Source organism: Apteryx rowi, unplaced genomic scaffold, assembly GCF_003343035.1.
Source record: "Apteryx rowi isolate R43461 unplaced genomic scaffold, aptRow1 scaffold_48, whole genome shotgun sequence".
Lineage (NCBI taxonomy): Eukaryota > Metazoa > Chordata > Aves > Apterygiformes > Apterygidae > Apteryx > Apteryx rowi.
Window position 1 is genome coordinate 67,729 of NW_020450738.1, and position 18,220 is coordinate 85,948.

Genomic DNA, 18,220 nt, shown 5'->3' on the forward strand with positions numbered 1-18,220 from the left:
GTTTAAGAATAGCTTACAGATGCTTTTGGATTTATAAATTACTTAATTTAGAAATTCCAAGACCATAGTACTTTACATTGTTTTTAAGTACACATTTAACAATACAAAAATTTTGCTATAAATATATTAGGATCAGCAAAGTTTACATATCGATTTAAATGCCTGCAATAAAGTAAAGATGTACACATCCTATTCATTGTATAAAGATTATTTTCAATTACACCTCACAAAATGCCAGAATTAGTCACCTAACCAAATTTTTTCCCAAAATCTTTTTTGTATTAGTAAAAGGCTGTATTAAAGTCCAGTGTCTACTCTCTTGAAACATAGCGTGACTTTCTTTTCAGGACATTACTGTGACTACAGACAGCCAGACAAGGCAAGAAAATGAGTGGACAGAAGAAATTGTCAAGATTTCTGTAGTTTGTTTGTTTTTACTAACTTTCCACTTTAAACATAAGCAAAATGAAATTTAAAAGTCTCTCAATACTTTCAGAGATTTTTTTTTTCCCCCTGCACTTCCAGCAAGACTATTACAATTTTACCYCTTGATAACTTTTCCAGCAGTCCATTTTACTTTGCATCTGGTTTGGCTAAAAGATGCAGTTCCTTATAAAAACTCCCCTCCACACCCTCCCCCCCAAAAATCTGGGTTGGAGGGAGGGGTCATGATGGGAAGAGATTATCATACAAATTTAGCATTAGTAGTAATCATACTCTAAAAATCAGGGACCAATCCTGCAAGTCTCCTTTTATTTCTTTTCATGAAACTATTTATATGAATTTCCCCACCAAAAAGAGGTGGGAGAGGATCAGTTTTGACTGTAGAAAAATCCAAGTAAAATGCATTATATATGTATTACACCCAAATACAACATTCTAACTTATTGAAATTCAGATTAAAGTTTAACTCAGAAGAAATCTAAAAATTCTGAGACATGAAAATTCACAGTAAGTTCAGAAAGAAAACCCTTGCCTTTCCCAGGAGGGATACTGTAATAAGCATAATTATAGCTGAACATTTCAAAGTTTGTGATCCTAAAACAGAATGAATTGATGATTAAAAATATTCCAGTTTGCAGCCTGATCACCAGGACATGCTATCTCTTGTATGTAGCTATCTCTTGYATGTATGCAAGTCCAGTCATTCTTCTGTAATAATTTTGAACCTGCTCGTCAGTCTTAACCAAATTTGACACAGAGCCTACAGTTTCATTGATACAAAATTCTTACAAGCTTTGTGGAGAGAGGAGGGGAAAAAAAATACTGTAGAGAGATCAAGTTACTGCTCTGTGGCTGTTCTAATAAAAAGGCTGCATTGTAACCTCAAGTCTTAACAGAAATCTGTGGATCCACAGGACAATAAACGTCATGAATGCCTTGACAGTAGGAAAAGCACAAATCAGCATTTATTCTTTCCTGGACACCAGCAAATCCAGTCCCAAAACTCAGGGTTATGTTTACAGTTACCGCATTAAATCCCAAAGCAAAGGGCTGAGATCAGTTGATTGTTCACATGGCTATATTCCCCCCACACACACACACACACACCCTTTAACAGTAGCATCCTAGTTAAGGATGAAAGATTTTTTTTGTTTCATACCTTGAAGTACTAGTATTTCTTTAGGTTAATTACAATAGATTGTTAATCTGCATAAATTACCGGGATGTACTCTCAATTCTTATTTAACAGAGCTTTTATCTGATAATTTTATTTTTATACTAAAATTTCATGATTGACACTTATCAAACAAAGAATACTGCCACGAGGTATTTTCTGTAATCTGAAAATACAAAGCAATATTCCTTTGCCTTTTTTTTTATTTACCTTAATCCAGATAGACAAAAATACATTCTCCTCCTCTACCTACATGCACAAACCTAGTCATCTTTTTCTTTTCTACCACTTCCTGCCTACAACCACCAACTCTTCCCTCCTTCCTGGATCTATCTAGTCTCCTGCATTGCATTTTCCTCAATAAAAGCACTCATCTCATCCTCTCATCTCTGCTCTTTTATACACCCTCCTGTATATCCCTTTATATGACTGTTTCTGTCTTCCTCTTATGTCAAGGGCAGCTCTACATACTTGGGAAAAACTGAACTGGTTTATTGGGTCAAAGGAATGAAATATAAAAGAGCTAAGAAGGCCTAACCCYGCATTAAGACCTCTTCACATGGCACATGTCTGATCATATGCCAAGAAAACAGCTGCCCCCCACTATTACAGTTCCACCCATTCATGTCACTGCTTGGTCCTATGCCCTTTGCATGAGATAAGGTATTAATATCCCCATTAATTATAGTCAGAGAGGATCCCAAGTAAGAAACAGTGGTTCACAATAAATCTTTGCAATAAAATCCCATTATGTCAAGAGACCTCATCAGATAGCTTTTGCAAGTTTATGCTACACTAACACAAGTAGCTGCAAGAGCTCTGCACAGTGATACAACAGTCTTAGTTATAATAGGCTTAAAGTTGAAAGGTCTTGTATTAAAAATAAATTTGTTTCCTCTCAGCTTTGTGTCTACATATAAAGATTTTCAAATTCCATTTTTCAGAAGTTCCACAGCACAGTTATACATAAGTTTATGTTCTTTGAACCTGCACAAAACTTTTCACCTGCACAAAATTATTTGCCTTTGGCTGTCAAAGCTGTAGACATTCCTGTCTTTTGTTCTGCTTAACAGCTATTCATTGTGTAATGAAAATCCAACTAGTTACCTCTACTGCTCAGAATTTTGTATAATGATGCTGCTTGTTCTTCTGTCACTGATCCCTTCAAACTGGTGGTTTCCATCTCCTTTACATTACAATTCTTTATAGTGACAGAATCAAAGTAGAACAGTTGAAAAGAACAGAAGAGGATTTTCTCATATACAGAATTTACCCCAGAAACAAATTTTGCAGGAGACATGGAAAACTCAAAGGAAAAAAAATGCAGTTGGAGTTAGTGATACAGTGCTTTTTTAAAGCAATCTCTAAAAATATAAATATATAAACAAACACAAAGCATTTTAATTAAGAGGAAAAAAATACAGAATTCATGCATCTGTACCATAACTTTCTCAGCATGCACTCTTAAAGACTCCAAAATTCTGCCACGTAATACAAAAACATCCAAAATGTTACATTTATTCAGTTTGAAACATATTTTAAAAGGAAACCAAATCAACAGCATGGGTAATTTCTTCTAAATATATTTTAATGTATATTTATTGGAACTTGATGAATCCTGAGATGAGTTATGATTATRAATCATTCAATTGATGTATCTTTCCAAGAAAAGTGTGAAAATACTCTCAGCCTCACAATTAAGAACTTATGCTCTTAAATTATTTTACCTGATTTACAGTAAAACAGAAGAGCAAATTTTTCATTCTTAACTGGTTTTGTTCATTTTCAGTATAAATCGCAGTGTTTTTTCATCCTGCATATAAGAACTTCATACCTGAAGTGCAGGTATAAATTACTTTTTAAGTAGTAGGAGAAAGCTGAAGTGGCATTACCTTCTTTTCTTCCTGTAATTCTATTACTTCATGATATCGTGGGATAAAGAGGTCACATCTTTTCTTGTCTTCTTTTTTGATGTTGACATTTTCATAACACAGTGCCGCTTCCCTTTAGAAAGTTAAAGGAAAGATTTATGAGCCTTCATCTTTAAATGCCTATCTAAATACATTTAGTGAAAACATATTCTTCTGTTACAAACAGTTGCTGTTTGCARTAACTAATAAAAGCCTAGATTACTCATTAATGGGAGAGGTCTCACCATATTCTGCAAATACTCTGTGAGCCCAAAGAAACAACACAAGTCATGTTTCAACAATGGCAAAACCATGCAGTTGTTAATAAAAAGCATGCAAAGACAAGAGAACACAGGACTTCTGAGATATGTTACTGAAACTCATGTAGAACAAAGCTTCAAGTGAGTTATGAGGTCCTTATTCTAAATCAGGCCTTAACACTGAAATTAGCCAAAACAGATTCATCTATATCAGAAACTTTTTAAAAAATTAGCAAACTCTCTTGGTAGCAGCAACTCTCTAAAGAGCCCTTTCACGATTTAGTTTTAAGGAAAAAGATTTTAAGGAAATCACTTTACGTATACAAGTATTTTTTTTATGACTACTTCAAACGACATTCCAGTAAGTCTGGGGAAGAGCCTGGAAAGGATTTAAATCATCGCAGATGCTTGGACAGCAAATTAAGACCAGTCAGCTGCAGATAAGGCACACAAATTAAAGTATTTCTCTCTGCCACATCTAAAGAACTTGCTGTTTCTCAAAGCAGGAGTCTGAAAACTAAGGCCATAATCAGTAGATTAGTAAAATATATAGGCATAAGTAATGTTTATTTTTAACTTTATTCCCAAAATCCATAGACCTGGGCCTCTGAAATATGCCTAGAAGCCCATCCCTGCTCAGACACAGACATCAACACTTAAGAAACATTACATAGAATCTCTTATCTTCAGAAGTAGGCTTAAGTAGGTATTAAAGAATGAAATTGTTAAGAGTATCTCCAGGGCTTAAGAGCCTATACCAGGAATATGTGATTTAGGCATCTAAGGCAAGACAAAGATTCAAACTGGCAGGACTCTGCGTTCTACACTCACATCATTGGCTTGGAGTTCACAGACCAGAGCTACATGCTTAGGTGTCTCTGTTAATGAGCACAGGGCATTCCACACCCACAAACACAACTCACAACGGCAGCAGACTGACCACACTGCTCCTTAAACCAGCCAACGGAGTCACTGCAAGAGATTTTAAGAATTTTGTCTTTCCTAAACTTTTCACACTAACTATTTCACCATAAAGTATGAGACTAGGATGCACAATCTGAAACCTGAAGTCATTTTTTGTTTTTAAGAGAAATAAGAGTCAGTCATTTGTACTCATAAGACAGAGAAGGAAGAAATGGTGATACTCACCTTTTTATATTATCTTAATGAGCACTTCTAGAGTAGTAGAAATATATAATCTTTAGTACCTTAATAAGCACTTCCACAGAAATTTACAGACATGAATTCCTTATAAAAATTCCTTCCTTATAACATGGCTATAAGCTCTGCTACAAAAAAGGTACTTTCCTTACATCTTCCCTATATCCCCTACACTATCACTTCAACCTTCACATTCTCCACAAATTCCTCCTTGTCCATCAGTAACAGGTCCGCAGAGCACCTCCCCTAGCTTTGACTTGCTCAGGGATCTGCTTGGCAGTATCCCACAGGACACGGCTCTGAARGGCAAAGGAGCTCGGGAGAGCTGAGCTAGTTGATATTCAAGAACACTCTCCTCAAAGCACAGGAATGGCCCATTCCAATGTGCAAAAAGGTTATCAAGTACAGCAGAAGACCAGCCTGGATGAACAGTCAAAAGCTCAGCCAAGTTACTGAAAGTAGATTATATTTTTATAAGCCGTCAAGTATAAAGTAAATTGGCTTTCAGTCAAATAAACCTTTAAAATCGTGTTCATTGCTCTGAAACCACAGCAAAATTAATAACTGCAAGGATTAAGATTCCAGTGAAACAAGTAAAAATGTCTGCATATGTGAAAGGGAAGTCTTCATGAAGTATACGAGCTCAATAACAGCAAATGAGCCTGAATGCCCACTGCAAGCAGAAAGGTTAAAAACATTATTATAAAATATAACCAAAACATATTAACATATTTTAGATAAAACTAAATGATATATCAAACTAATTCTAAAGAACAAACAACAATTTTGGAATCACCAGCTAAAAATAAAACAAAACGTCCTGGCATATTGTTACTTACTGAGTTAAGTCATATTGCCCAGGTCCTGGCCCTTCTGGAAGTTTAAATTCACAGCGTTTTCCAGTTAAATTACCAAAATGTATTCCTTTATATTTCAAAGTAGAGTAATTAACATCCTGATGTAAGGGGAGGGGAGAAAAAAAAAAAAAAAAAAAAAGAAGTTGAGTATTTTCAATTTCTTGGCCACATTTGCCCTCTCTACAAAGTACACAGCTAAAATATATAGTATTTACTAGCCAAAAATATTTATATGCTATAAATATATATATAATAAAGCATAAGCATTTATATGCTGTAGCAAGTCTTGTATGTATATAGCTTGCTATAAACCACACAGTGGTTTAATTTTATTATATTCCAAAGCCCTCCAAGCAGGTTTTCACCTCATTTACACAATTCCCCCCAGTTTCACTGTAAATGGCGATCATGAAACTACCAGTTTCTCCACTAATATCAGTCTGTTTCACTAATGGTACTGTGATGGGTAATGCTGAAACTACAGAGAACAATAGCTTCAGTTATAAGCTAATGGAGCTTCAAGAGTATTGACTCCAGCCAATACCAATGCAGTCCAGCAGGTAGACAGCTTGTGATTCCAGAGAGCATATTTCACTGTAGAAACATAATTTTTCAGTGTTTTCACATTTATTTAAGTCAGATTTTTCATTTTAGTTCCTACTCAGAGTTGCTCTTTAAGTCATACACAACACACCAAGCAGACCATAGATATTTCTCCCAGAGACGCAGTAATAATTGACATAGAAAAGAAAGCACTGATTAACAATTTACCTCCAAACTATATGGACTAATAGTACAGAATAGAATGCATAAGAATGGCAAATATAACAAAACTTAGGTTATCATATTCCATCTCAAGCAGTCACAGCCTTCAGCACTATGATCCTACTCAATGGACCCCTCATCTGTCCAATTACAGTGTCTGCACACATCTACGTATTCATCTTTCTAGTTGCCAAATATATGTCCAGCTATATTCTATTCAACAGGTTTTATGGAAGCTAGACCAGAAGCAACAGTTCCATTTCACATGAAGTACGTCAAAAAATTTCAAATTTTATGTTCACATAGCATCATTTTGTTCTACTATTGATGTCATAGTCTTCCCACACACGTTTGGGCCTAAATTGTTGGTTTCAAACACGAATGTATTTATACTATAGTCATGAGTTGTAAAYGGCTGAAAGAAGTTTACTAACCCGGAAAGAACACACTGCCTTACAAAGGCGCTTTGGTTCACAAAGGTATGTAGAAATATTTGCTTTCACTTAATTACTGACTTTTCAGCTTTGTATTCAGCTCTATGCATATACCTGATATTCAGTCTAGACTATTAAAGGTCACCCTGCATTAGTTAAAATCATGCAAAAATACAAACCGTAAACTACCGGAATTTGCAGCAGAGCTTACAGGGGTTAGTATGAAATCCAATAAGAAGAGTACTTTAATTGAGAAAGTTCACTGCAAACCCCCACCTCCCAAAAAATATATCTTTATGATAAAAAGATGCAAGTCAGACTCTGATAAAGAACTGACTGGGATATGCTTGTTCCCTAGCAAAAGCTGTTTCTCCTAGGATGGTACAAGGAAATATCCATGAAAAATATCTCAGAGATTACATGTAGAGTTCTTCTTATTAACCAGGTATATCTTACCTCACTTACCCCAAATTACTATCCCAATTGAGTTATTACTTGTCTAAAGAATCAAAACCATGCTATATACACATAACACAAGAACCAAAGTAACATGGCTCATAAATGTGTATTTCAAGATCAACAAGCAACCAGTTCAGCAAATATATTGGGTATCTAAAATTTCAGTCACTAATCCCAAACCCACCAAGATAATCCACAACAATTTTTACATGTTTTCAAACAAGTCTTTTCTCTCTGTGGTCAATACACCATTATTCCCAAAGACACAAAGTTAATTTTCAGAGTAAAAGGGTTATAGCACCATCAAGCGGCTTCTGCAAGGCATCAGTTTTAATGCATAACAGAAGAAAATGTCTAGATATGTACAGAATAGATTTTTTTAATTAAATTGTGAAAGATTAGATCTGTAGGAATCTAATTTATTTTGAACTTTATAATAAGAATAAGCACACTGAATTTTTTATTTTGTTAATTTTGTGAAAGTATCTACTTTTTAATATCATACTAATAAATGAATAAGATGATATTATTGATAGAACAGAACCTTCTCATGACAGGAAAAGTCTTGTACATTCAAACCACACTGGCAGGGGTCTCTAAGAGTTGGATGGYCCTAATCTTCAGCATCTCCTCTATGATCTGTGAAAATGTCGAGCAGATAGTAGCCTCACATCAGTCAGACTTAATTTCTTTGGCAACTGAAAGGTAAAATGAACTCCAAATTGAATCCCATCCAGAGGGAAGTCAACTGTAAAAAAAAAAAGTCAGCTTGTGGGTCTAAAGCAAGGAGATAAAATCACTCACAGCAAACTGTAAAAATRCAAAGGCCAATTGAGAATAAAATGTGCAGATTATCTTCTTATCAATGAGATGATTTATTCTATACATTTTTTGCTTCTCTTTTCTGAGGGCAACACTTGGCAAGTAAATGAACTTCACATGGTACAACAGTAGTGTATTTAGAAAAATATATTAGACATTAAACACCTCATAGAATTGTACACTTTTCATTATCACAGAAACAAATCACTATTATGGTATAGAAAACAGTTTTGCAAATCCAAAAAACAACCAAAAAAAAGTTAAACATTACAGTCATTATCTCCTATTCTGCACAGATGTTCCTTTTTGCAGATGTCCTCTATTTACAGGGCAGTGAGCTTCATGTGACTGAAAAACGTTTGAAAATTATGAGCAACTTCAAGTATCACTGCTTGTTGCACTGAGGAGTCAGGATTTTGCATTGAAAAGCCAAAATCCCCCCAAAATGAACAAAACATTAAAACTGGTCTGTGCTTTTAAAATATTAGTCACACTAAGTAGTCTTAAGGAAAATTATTTATCCCAATCCCTTGTTAATTCAGACAAACATATACTTACAAATATGTAACATTAATGTGGCAGAAAACCAATACATTACTAAAGGAATACATCATCCAGAAGTCTACTGATGATTGGCATTTCTGGCCATATTTTAACATCTACAGAAGAATGTTCAGCACTTGATTTACTGTTTACTGTAAAATTGGGAAAATGATTTTAAGAGCTTTTTTTTTTTTTAGCTTAAAGAGATGAAAATCATTTGAGTATTTATAATTTATGTACATGCTTAAATATCTTTTTAAACTGAAATCGGTGCTTGCTATATGAGGCCTTTAGGTAATGTCTACTGTTACTCAACATTTCAATACCTGGAAGTATCCTAGGCACTTCACAGTCTCTAGCCCAGAAGCCATGTAATATTCTCTTAGACAAACTACAGAGACTGAGAACAGAAACATAGGGTTAAGAAAGAAAAGGGTTACAGTAATTAGATCATATGGTTTCTCAGTTATGGTATATGCACATCACAATGGCCCCATTAAAGTCAATTTTTATTGCATATTAACTCATTTCTTGAAGGCAAAACAAAAGGGGTAGACTCTTAAAACATCTGACTAAGGAAAGATGGTGGTTTGATTACTTTTTTTTTTTCCTAATGGCATGCAGTGAATAATATTTTCAGCGTATGGAACAATAATCAGAACAAGTAAAATCTAATATAGGTTAAAGGCATCAAATCAGAAATTTACATTTAACAAAATATTTTTTCAAGTAGTAACATCCACTTCTTTTTAAACTTACTGAGGTCTTTCTTTTCTTGAAGATAGGTACAATCTAATATAAAAATGTGAGGAAACGGGAACGAATGATAGTTCCCAGCAGCAAATAAGCATGAACTGGCAGCGTAATTATGTATGAAGAGTGCATCTGAATTAAAAAGACATGCAACATCAGTCTCCAGAAGGAGAAATATGATTAAAAAAACAAATTGAGAAGTAAAGAAATCCATTTAATGACAAAACTGTGTTCCTCATCCCAGTCATTAGTCCTAAAGATAATCGATTGCCTAAAATGTTCAAAAACTAGCCCACTTTCAATTACACCTAATGGCATAGGTGTTCTGTGTTATTACTAAAACATAAATATGAGGTAATAAACAGTTATAAACTATATAGAGAGAATTTTATTATTCATCTTGCTTCATCTTAAATTACCAAGGATTCATAAAGAATCAGCAATTTATTCTGTTCAATTATAGTAGCAACTATTGTTTTATATATAGTGAAATAAATCATGTTTTCTGTTAAATTTATGCTTTTCTGCCAGACCATGATAAAGTATAACTTCTAAGATACTGAAATTCAATATCTAAGTATGTATAAATGTATTTATACAAGAAACTTATGGCAAACAGAATTGTGACAGTAATAAGTTGCATTTGTAGTGATTAAAGCTACTCAGTTTTAAAGATGAACCAGTTTAGTACACTTTTTCAAACTCAGGAATAATAACGTTGTCTTGTGTGTGTGTGTGTATACATATATACACACACACACACACACACACACCTTTAAAATCTGCAGTAAAAATAATATAAATCAACTGTTACTTAACTTACTAACCCGTACATTACTCAGGTAAAGTATCCCATCTGTAATGGAATTTAAAAGCTTTTTAAAAATACCGACAAAGACTAAAGAATAAATTGATGCACTCTTAATAACTCTAAATCACCTAGCTCTTTATGCCAAGAAGTGTTGACAATACCAACTTCAAGGTCATTGTCAACTTGGTAAGTCATTAGCAAATAAAATATGGCTTAATTGGAGCAAACTCAGCAAGGAGCTGCATTATTTTAAGTGAACACTGCAATATAACTTGAAGAAGAATTACTAATCGCCACTCCCGTTGACAACGAAATGGATGAAGAAGGTGCTTTGTAACTTTTTTCTATGACTTTCCCGTAATTAAATATGGAAATAGATTCCGTGAAGAATTAAAAGTCCCCGAGTGCATTAATTCAGGCACTAATGGACTGCCTTCCAGTGTTACAGCACACAGGTAGTTCCCAGCATGTTACCAACATTAGCTAATATATCAGTGTCAGACTCCAGCAGTATTCTTCGTTTGAATACCCAACTCTGTAAAGCAGATTTAGGCTGATCACACATGCTGATTTAAAAGGATATATCTTTCACTTTCTGAAAAATTACCTGAAACTTTATGTGCACTGATAAAACAGCTTGACTTAAACCCAAGATCCAGTTGCCTGAAGATGTATGCAGCTGTATTACATACACACAGTGCTTATACAGCCCTTATAATCACCTCACTAATCTCTAGCACAAAAATTGTCAATGGCTGTTTTTTCAAAATACTTCTTTTAATAAAACACCTTTTAAAAAGAAAAAAACTCATTTGCATATATTTGGAGGTTTTTTCTTAGTACAAGCTACTAATGTCACAAACTCTGTAAGAATTGTATCATCTGGAGATTATGACATTTAAACGAAGGGAGCTCCTCTCAGCCCAGACCTCTTCACGCTGCTGCTCTGTTCGAACATTTTATTTTCTCACTTTGTGTCACTGTAATTCTTCACCTCCTCCAGCTCTCCCTCCAACCTGTACTTCATGGGCAAGCAGCCCTGCAGGTCTGCAGGGAGGTCCCAGCCTGATACACATTTCTAAAGCAACTGCCAATCTAGCATAACATATTAAGACTCACCATAAGAGCAACTGAAAATGAACAGCTGTCTTTTTTCAAACTAACTCTGTGATATTTAGGGTGCATATGTTTAAATAGCTAAATATTTGCATTATAAATAGGATTTTGTTTTTTTAATTGAAGACTTTGCCGATGTCTGTCTGTATCAGAGGGTCTAGCTCAGTAATATAATGCAAATTTGTTGCTCTTCCTTGGCAGTACATGTGGACATCAATCCACTACAGCACTTCAGTATGTGCTTAGTTTGAAATATGGAAGCAGTTCTACTGCAGTCAAATGCAACAGTTTCACGTTAATAGTTAAATATATACCTAAGTGCTTTGCCAGACCGAGTCCTACTTTTGTTTGACAATGAGAATATGCTTTGGAAATTCATTGCTTATATGAAAATTGTACCCATAGTAAGACAAGACAGAACTCAGGAATCTTTATCTTTACCATAACAGAATCAGAAACATATCAAGAAAAGCAGTATTATTTTATTAAAAGCAACTGACAGATTCAGAACAAAAAGTTGAGCATATGGATGAACAGGCTCCAATGAATCACTTAAATTTTTCCTCCTACTCTAATCAAACTCTAACCCTTGTTTTTAACAAGTTTAAAAGTGCGATCGCAAACTGTGACCAGTATTTCTGTCCTGTATTCAAGTCTAAAACCAGACTAAAACAGGTCAATGCAATCTGAGACACCAAACAAACTATGAACAGAGCCAAGTAGAACTACATTAAAAAAAACACACACAGACCCAAAGCAGACAGGGCCATACTGTAGCATGTCTGTACTCGATTCATAAGAGGCAATGGTAGTCAGAGATAAGGTAATGACTGCTAAGATGATCTGTAGTAAGGACTTGACTTAGAAAGTACTGAGCCAATTAAATCCTTTGCTGAAGTTATGGTTCCTGAAACACAGGCTACTAATTACATTCTTGAAAGATGCCCATCTTTTGGCATGAGGGTGTTCATTATTTCCATTCATAGATGGAAACAAAGCTCCTCTTTGTCCTTAAAATTCTTGTTTTTTCAACAAATTAGAGATGTGAATATAGTTGATAAATCAACTTCCGAAGTTCTTAAAGAAGATTTACGACTTAGTGGTCTGCTTTCTATACAGAATAATTACCCCAGAAGTAGCCAGCCTTCTTTAAATACCAATCTTGTCCATACATTAAATAGAAAATTGTCATGGTGAAAACACTTGACAACATCAGGATCAAGATATCGCACATTTTCCAGGACCCAAGATCTCACAAAAATTGCCTGCTCTTCTGACACAGTTTCCTTAAGCTCCATTGTACCAACATTCGGTAATGTTTATGCTAAAATAACAGTAATAGATAGTATTTGCAAATACCAACTTGCATCAACATAGAATTCTCACCCAAGAATTCTTAATTTCTTTTGCGTTCATACACCAGAGTAAGGAACAAAATATTACAGTGGTTAGATTTTTAACAGTGGTTAAAAATGGTCAGCATTCTTTAAAACACAACTATTTAAATTCTCATGAAAAGCTGTATTTTTATTCCAACTGTTAAATCTAGAATTCAAAAATCATTTCTAAATAAGTTGGATAAAAAAAGCGTATTTTGACAAAAACTTGTATCGCACACTCTATTAGTTTTCTTTACCTTTTGTCTCTCCCTTCCTGAAAGGTAAAACATACAGATAGCTAAAATGCTATCCGAAATAGTCCAAATCTAGAAATCAGAAACTGTTATTTCAGATTGAAATTCYGACCCTGAGAGTCATTAAACACCTTTTCAGTACACCACTTAATCTTCTTGCTTTAGTTCTTCATTTGCATAACTACAACAATAGCTATTCAAATGAAGAATCTGTGTAAGAACTATTCACGTTTGCTTATTCAGTGCTTTAAAAATAAGATGCACTATACTGAGGCTTTGCAACAGCAACAATACAACACATCCACAGAAAATGTGATTCCCAACAAAAATGTTAAAGACTGCAGTGACAGCATGAAATACTTAGAAATGGCTGCAAATTGGTTCAACTAAATGACTTTGCTGCCCCCTAATGCAAGTCTTGGGAAAATAATTCCAGGGGAAAAAATAGTAACCAAAAATAAGTGATTAATTATTCTCCTTTTTATTTTGGTTGATTATAAACTATAATTCACATTATGCAAATAGTATTGCTCAGCTGTGCCCTTCTTCRTAAATGCTAGATATAGCTAACGCTGCTGCTTCGGAATCATCTGTAATAAGGAACAGCGAACATTAGCTAGTGAGGCTTTTCAAATAGAAGATAGATTTTTAATCTGCAATTTCTTTGAGAAAATACAACAGGAACATTAAAAAGCCCACTGTTTATTACAACATGCTAAAAATTTAGATCTCACAAACAGAAAAGAAAAAAGAAGAAATATAATGCATGTCTTACTGAATTTGAATGCCTTGTCTCAAAATGGATTTAAAGCAGAACTGCTAACATGTAAAAGTCATCTCAGTTAAAAGAGCATTTTTCTTTGCAATGCAGACTTGATATTCTCTCAGTTCTAAAAGTGATATAACTGACTGAAAATTAAAAAAATTTAAAAAACACTGAATTAACGCTTTGAATAAGCAGTAAGTTAAGCTAGAACAAAAAGCAGTAAGCTAAGCTAGTAAAGCTTCAGAGTAAAAATAGTGGTAATCGATACACTTTGAAATGAGCATTTTTTGCAGCAGACTGATCTAGACATGTCAACTATATTGTTAGCACAAGTCACACAATTAAAATCCAAGTATGTTTTGAACAAAACATTAATACGTCCCTGTCCTGACCTTCAACGATATCATTTTAATTAGAGATGAAAACAGAGAATTGTGAGGAAATAAGCWTTATAATCAGGATATGGAAACGCTGCAGCCAATAACAACTGCTCAGTAGTAAGTCTGGCAGATTTCTTTGCCAGATGCTTTTGATTGGGGGGGGGATCTTACTTTTTAACATTAAAATTGCCATATTTTATTGTAATATCTGAGACGGAGAAAAAATTACAAATAATAYCACAACTTATTAAGATCTGGAAAACAGCAGAACAATCAAAGCTTATTATTTTTACAGTCGTTATTTTTCTAATGTAATAAAATTATAAGAAAATAGATTCAAAGAAGGAATTGAAGCATGTGTGTGATGCAACAGGTTTCACACACTGAAATCTTAGATGAAATACTGTAACTTCCAAGTGTTTTCTGCATACAGTTGCCCCTGTAGCTTAGAAAGTACTATCAAAGAACTGTATGACTTTAAAATAGAATCTATATTATATAAGTTAAGGAAGGCAGTCATGGGGAAGAATCTCTTTCCTTTGTGACTTATGGTTAAGAATCAATATTGGAGGGAGAAAGAATGAAATCTATCTGGAATATTAATATTTGCAAACAAAAATAAAATGTATGCATGATGTATTTTTAAGGCAATACTCAGGACTCCTAATACATTGGAATCATATTCTTCCAGTCTACAGCAAAATTCTAGCTGTTTTTTTTCTGTGACATTAAAAAAATAATAATAATCATTAAGTGTAAGCAGGTTTCTTGCTTATGATCCCCACAATATTGCACCTTGCTTTTAGGAGCCTTTTAACGTTTTCCTGTTGTATTTAATACCACATGGAAAAGCAGTAATTATTTGGTTTAGCTAATTTTACTTCTGATGTTCTAACAAGACGGATGGCCAATATCACAACTTCAATTGTTATATGCAATTTACATGGCACCAAGGTCCAGCCTCCCAGTCTCAATTAACAAAGAACTGAATTTGTAATTTTTAAGTCTATCTGTACCGATATTCAGTGTGCGCATCCAATCTAAATGGAGTGCTGTGTCAAACAAAGGTGACCATGTAAGTAATGACTGCAAAAGCAGCACACATACACAGCAGAATCAAACTGTCGCACAGATATCCCTATTCCTGTGATCTCCGATTTAAGCGTTTCACTTTTTTCCACTAATGATATTTTTAAACATAGGATGGATGTCTTAATGTATCTCCCTAAAAGTATTTAAAAGGCAAGCTGAAAACCCAGAAATTCTATCCTGTGGAGTGACACTGATGCATATTGACCACCATGAAGGTCGTTAGTCAAGACTGAGACACAGCTCAGAGATCTCTCACTGGACCTAATGGAATAGCAGACAAGCATCCTTCATGTAGATTACCCATCACAGGGAGATGAGAAACAGATTAAGTTTCACTAACATTCAGTAACAAAAACAGGAATGAGGAGAAATGTTCAGAAATCCTGGACTCAATTACCTTGAACTTGAGAAGTTAAAAAAAGTATTCTGTAATCTTTGAATATAAGCCCAAACATTTTTTTGCCAAAATTATCAGCATGAACACTAGTCTTAATGTCTAACTGGATATCACTAGGCATCCATTCATTTAATAAATAAGGTAGTTCAGGTCTCAGATTTTGTTTCAGTCAGCCTGTATATCTACTGAGGAAGTAAAGTCTTGCTACTTACAGAAAAAAAAAAAACTATCTTAACAAGAGAAAAGAACAGAACTTAAACAGAAAGGTTAAAATCTTTTACAAGACAACTAGTCACCACAGAAAGGGTTTATCCAGCTTATAAAAGTCATTTCAGTTCAACCTCTACACACTAAGCCTCTTTAGTACTGCTTGCAGAATTATTGTCCGCTATTGCATTCTCTTTCTGTCCAAGCAGAAAAAGCAGCAGTAGCTCTCTTTCAAAGCTACAGGTTTTTTCTAGTCTTTTAGCCAAAATAAATAGAGAAGCAGGTACTACTCGAGACTTGGTTAGACTTGTATCCATATCCTTCGGAGCATCCCTTTTTATAGCCAGGAATATAGTGGTACCAGTTCTTTTTTTATTCTGGGAGAGAACATAACAGGACAACTTCAAAAAAAATTAACATTATTTTATTATCTTCAATGATATGACAGTCATTAAAAGTTACTTACAAATAGTGGTCGATAATAAGCTGGGCCTAACGTTATGTCTCTCTGAGGTGAGTATTGTTATATAAGAGTGCCATCCTCAGCTTCCTCATATCCAAAAGCCTGACATGGAGAAGGAATAGAGGGACCATCCACCTTTCTGCAGATTTTTATAGCATCTGCAGCTCTCTGGGAAGGAAAAATTATATATAAATAAAATACATATGCACACATTATATATGCTTTAAAGTAGATTAACGACAAATTAACAAACAGTGAATAAACTGAAGATTAGTATCCCTGAAGCAAATGAAAGCCCTACGCTATACAAAACCGCTTATTTTTCACTTTATGGTATGAGGTGTAAGATCTCAGAATACTCTAGAACCAATAGGTAATCCCACAGCAGTGATAACATGATAATGTCACATCTGCAGATAAACAACATCAGTTTAGGGTACCCGTGTTGCATTGTCACACATTACACAGCATAAACCAATTACATTGTGAAACTATTTGAGGTCATGGCTAATAGAGTTAATCACACTCCCTCTAAGTCAACCAAAAAATGCAACGTTTACCTCCTGGCTTCTCCATCCCACTCCAGAACGCCTAAGGTGTTTGTAACAACTAGAAGGTATCAGTATGTTGGCCCTATCTATCATTTAGTAATGTGAAAAACCTCAGCTACTTTTATTTAGTTTCCATAGCTACTGCAAACTAAATTCCAAAAATCTGTTTCTCTACCAAGCTCAGTAGCTCTTTTATAGATTAGCATTAATGGCTAGATTTTTCTTCGGATCTGTGACGTTAAAGATGACATATAAAGCATTTCAATAACTTCAAAAACTTGAAAAAAGCAGGTTTTTCATAATATGAAAAAGWAGGTTTTTCATATTATGAACACAAGCATAAATGTTCAAGTGTTCAATCATTTTTGCACTTGGCAAGGCTGAGCTTAGCTTTTCAGAATATTAGTAAAAATAAAACTTTATCGAATATAGTACTGTACACTTGTGATCATTTATTTAAAAAGGGAATTAACATTACACAGGCTTTTAGAATTAGCACACCAGCTGACTACGCTCTTTAGAATGTTGCTGCTTTTTGCTGTTAGTAGCCAACTCCATTGTAGGAGCATGGTTATAGCTGCCAGGTCCTGGAGTAAATGTGCTGATCTCTTTGAAGCGCTTCTCTTTATTTTGCAGACTCTTGCCACCTTTCATAGTGTTCTAAAATATATTTTTTAAAAAAAACACAGAAAAACATTAGCAAAAAATCAACTATGAACCTGATAACTTTATTAAAAAATTCTGACACCTAGATGCAGCTGTAAAAAACAAAAATCTGTGGCCGTTTATATCAAACCACTGTAGAAAATTATTACCTTTCTCAAAGTTGTTTTACTTGATTTCAATCAGAAAAAGTCTTCACACAGATAAAGAGGCTAAAAATTCTTGTTTCTCCTCTGTATCCTCCAATATATTACTGTTTCTAAAATTCTGTTAAATTATAGTAGGTATCCCAAAGATTTCCAATAAAGTAAAACAATGGTTAAAACTGTTCAAAAAAAAAAAAAGTTGCTGTATAATGGTAAAGACCCTGTCATTGATCAAGGCCTTGGAACACTAGGTTCCAAACTTACATATATACACCCACACACAGAGAACAAAAGATGCGCTTGCCCATTGTTCAAACATTTTGACCTAAACATTTTAGTTTTAATTGAGCTACATGCACAAAACTTCTATACTTCAAGTATATCAAACTAGAACTGATAGACTGTGTTCCATT

At 34.3% G+C, this 18,220-nt stretch overlaps 1 protein-coding gene across 1 annotated transcript in view; it reads right to left on the reverse strand.

The window, feature by feature from the left end:
• Positions 1-18,220, reverse strand: part of STPG2 (sperm tail PG-rich repeat containing 2) — a gene marked incomplete at its 3' end in the record, with an annotated part of 87,686 nt that overhangs the window by 63,587 nt on the left and 5,879 nt on the right. The window contains 3 exon segments of the mRNA XM_026078466.1: positions 3,511-3,622; positions 5,789-5,904; positions 16,451-16,615. Coding sequence (XP_025934251.1) covers positions 3,511-3,622; positions 5,789-5,904; positions 16,451-16,615 — 393 coding nt within the window.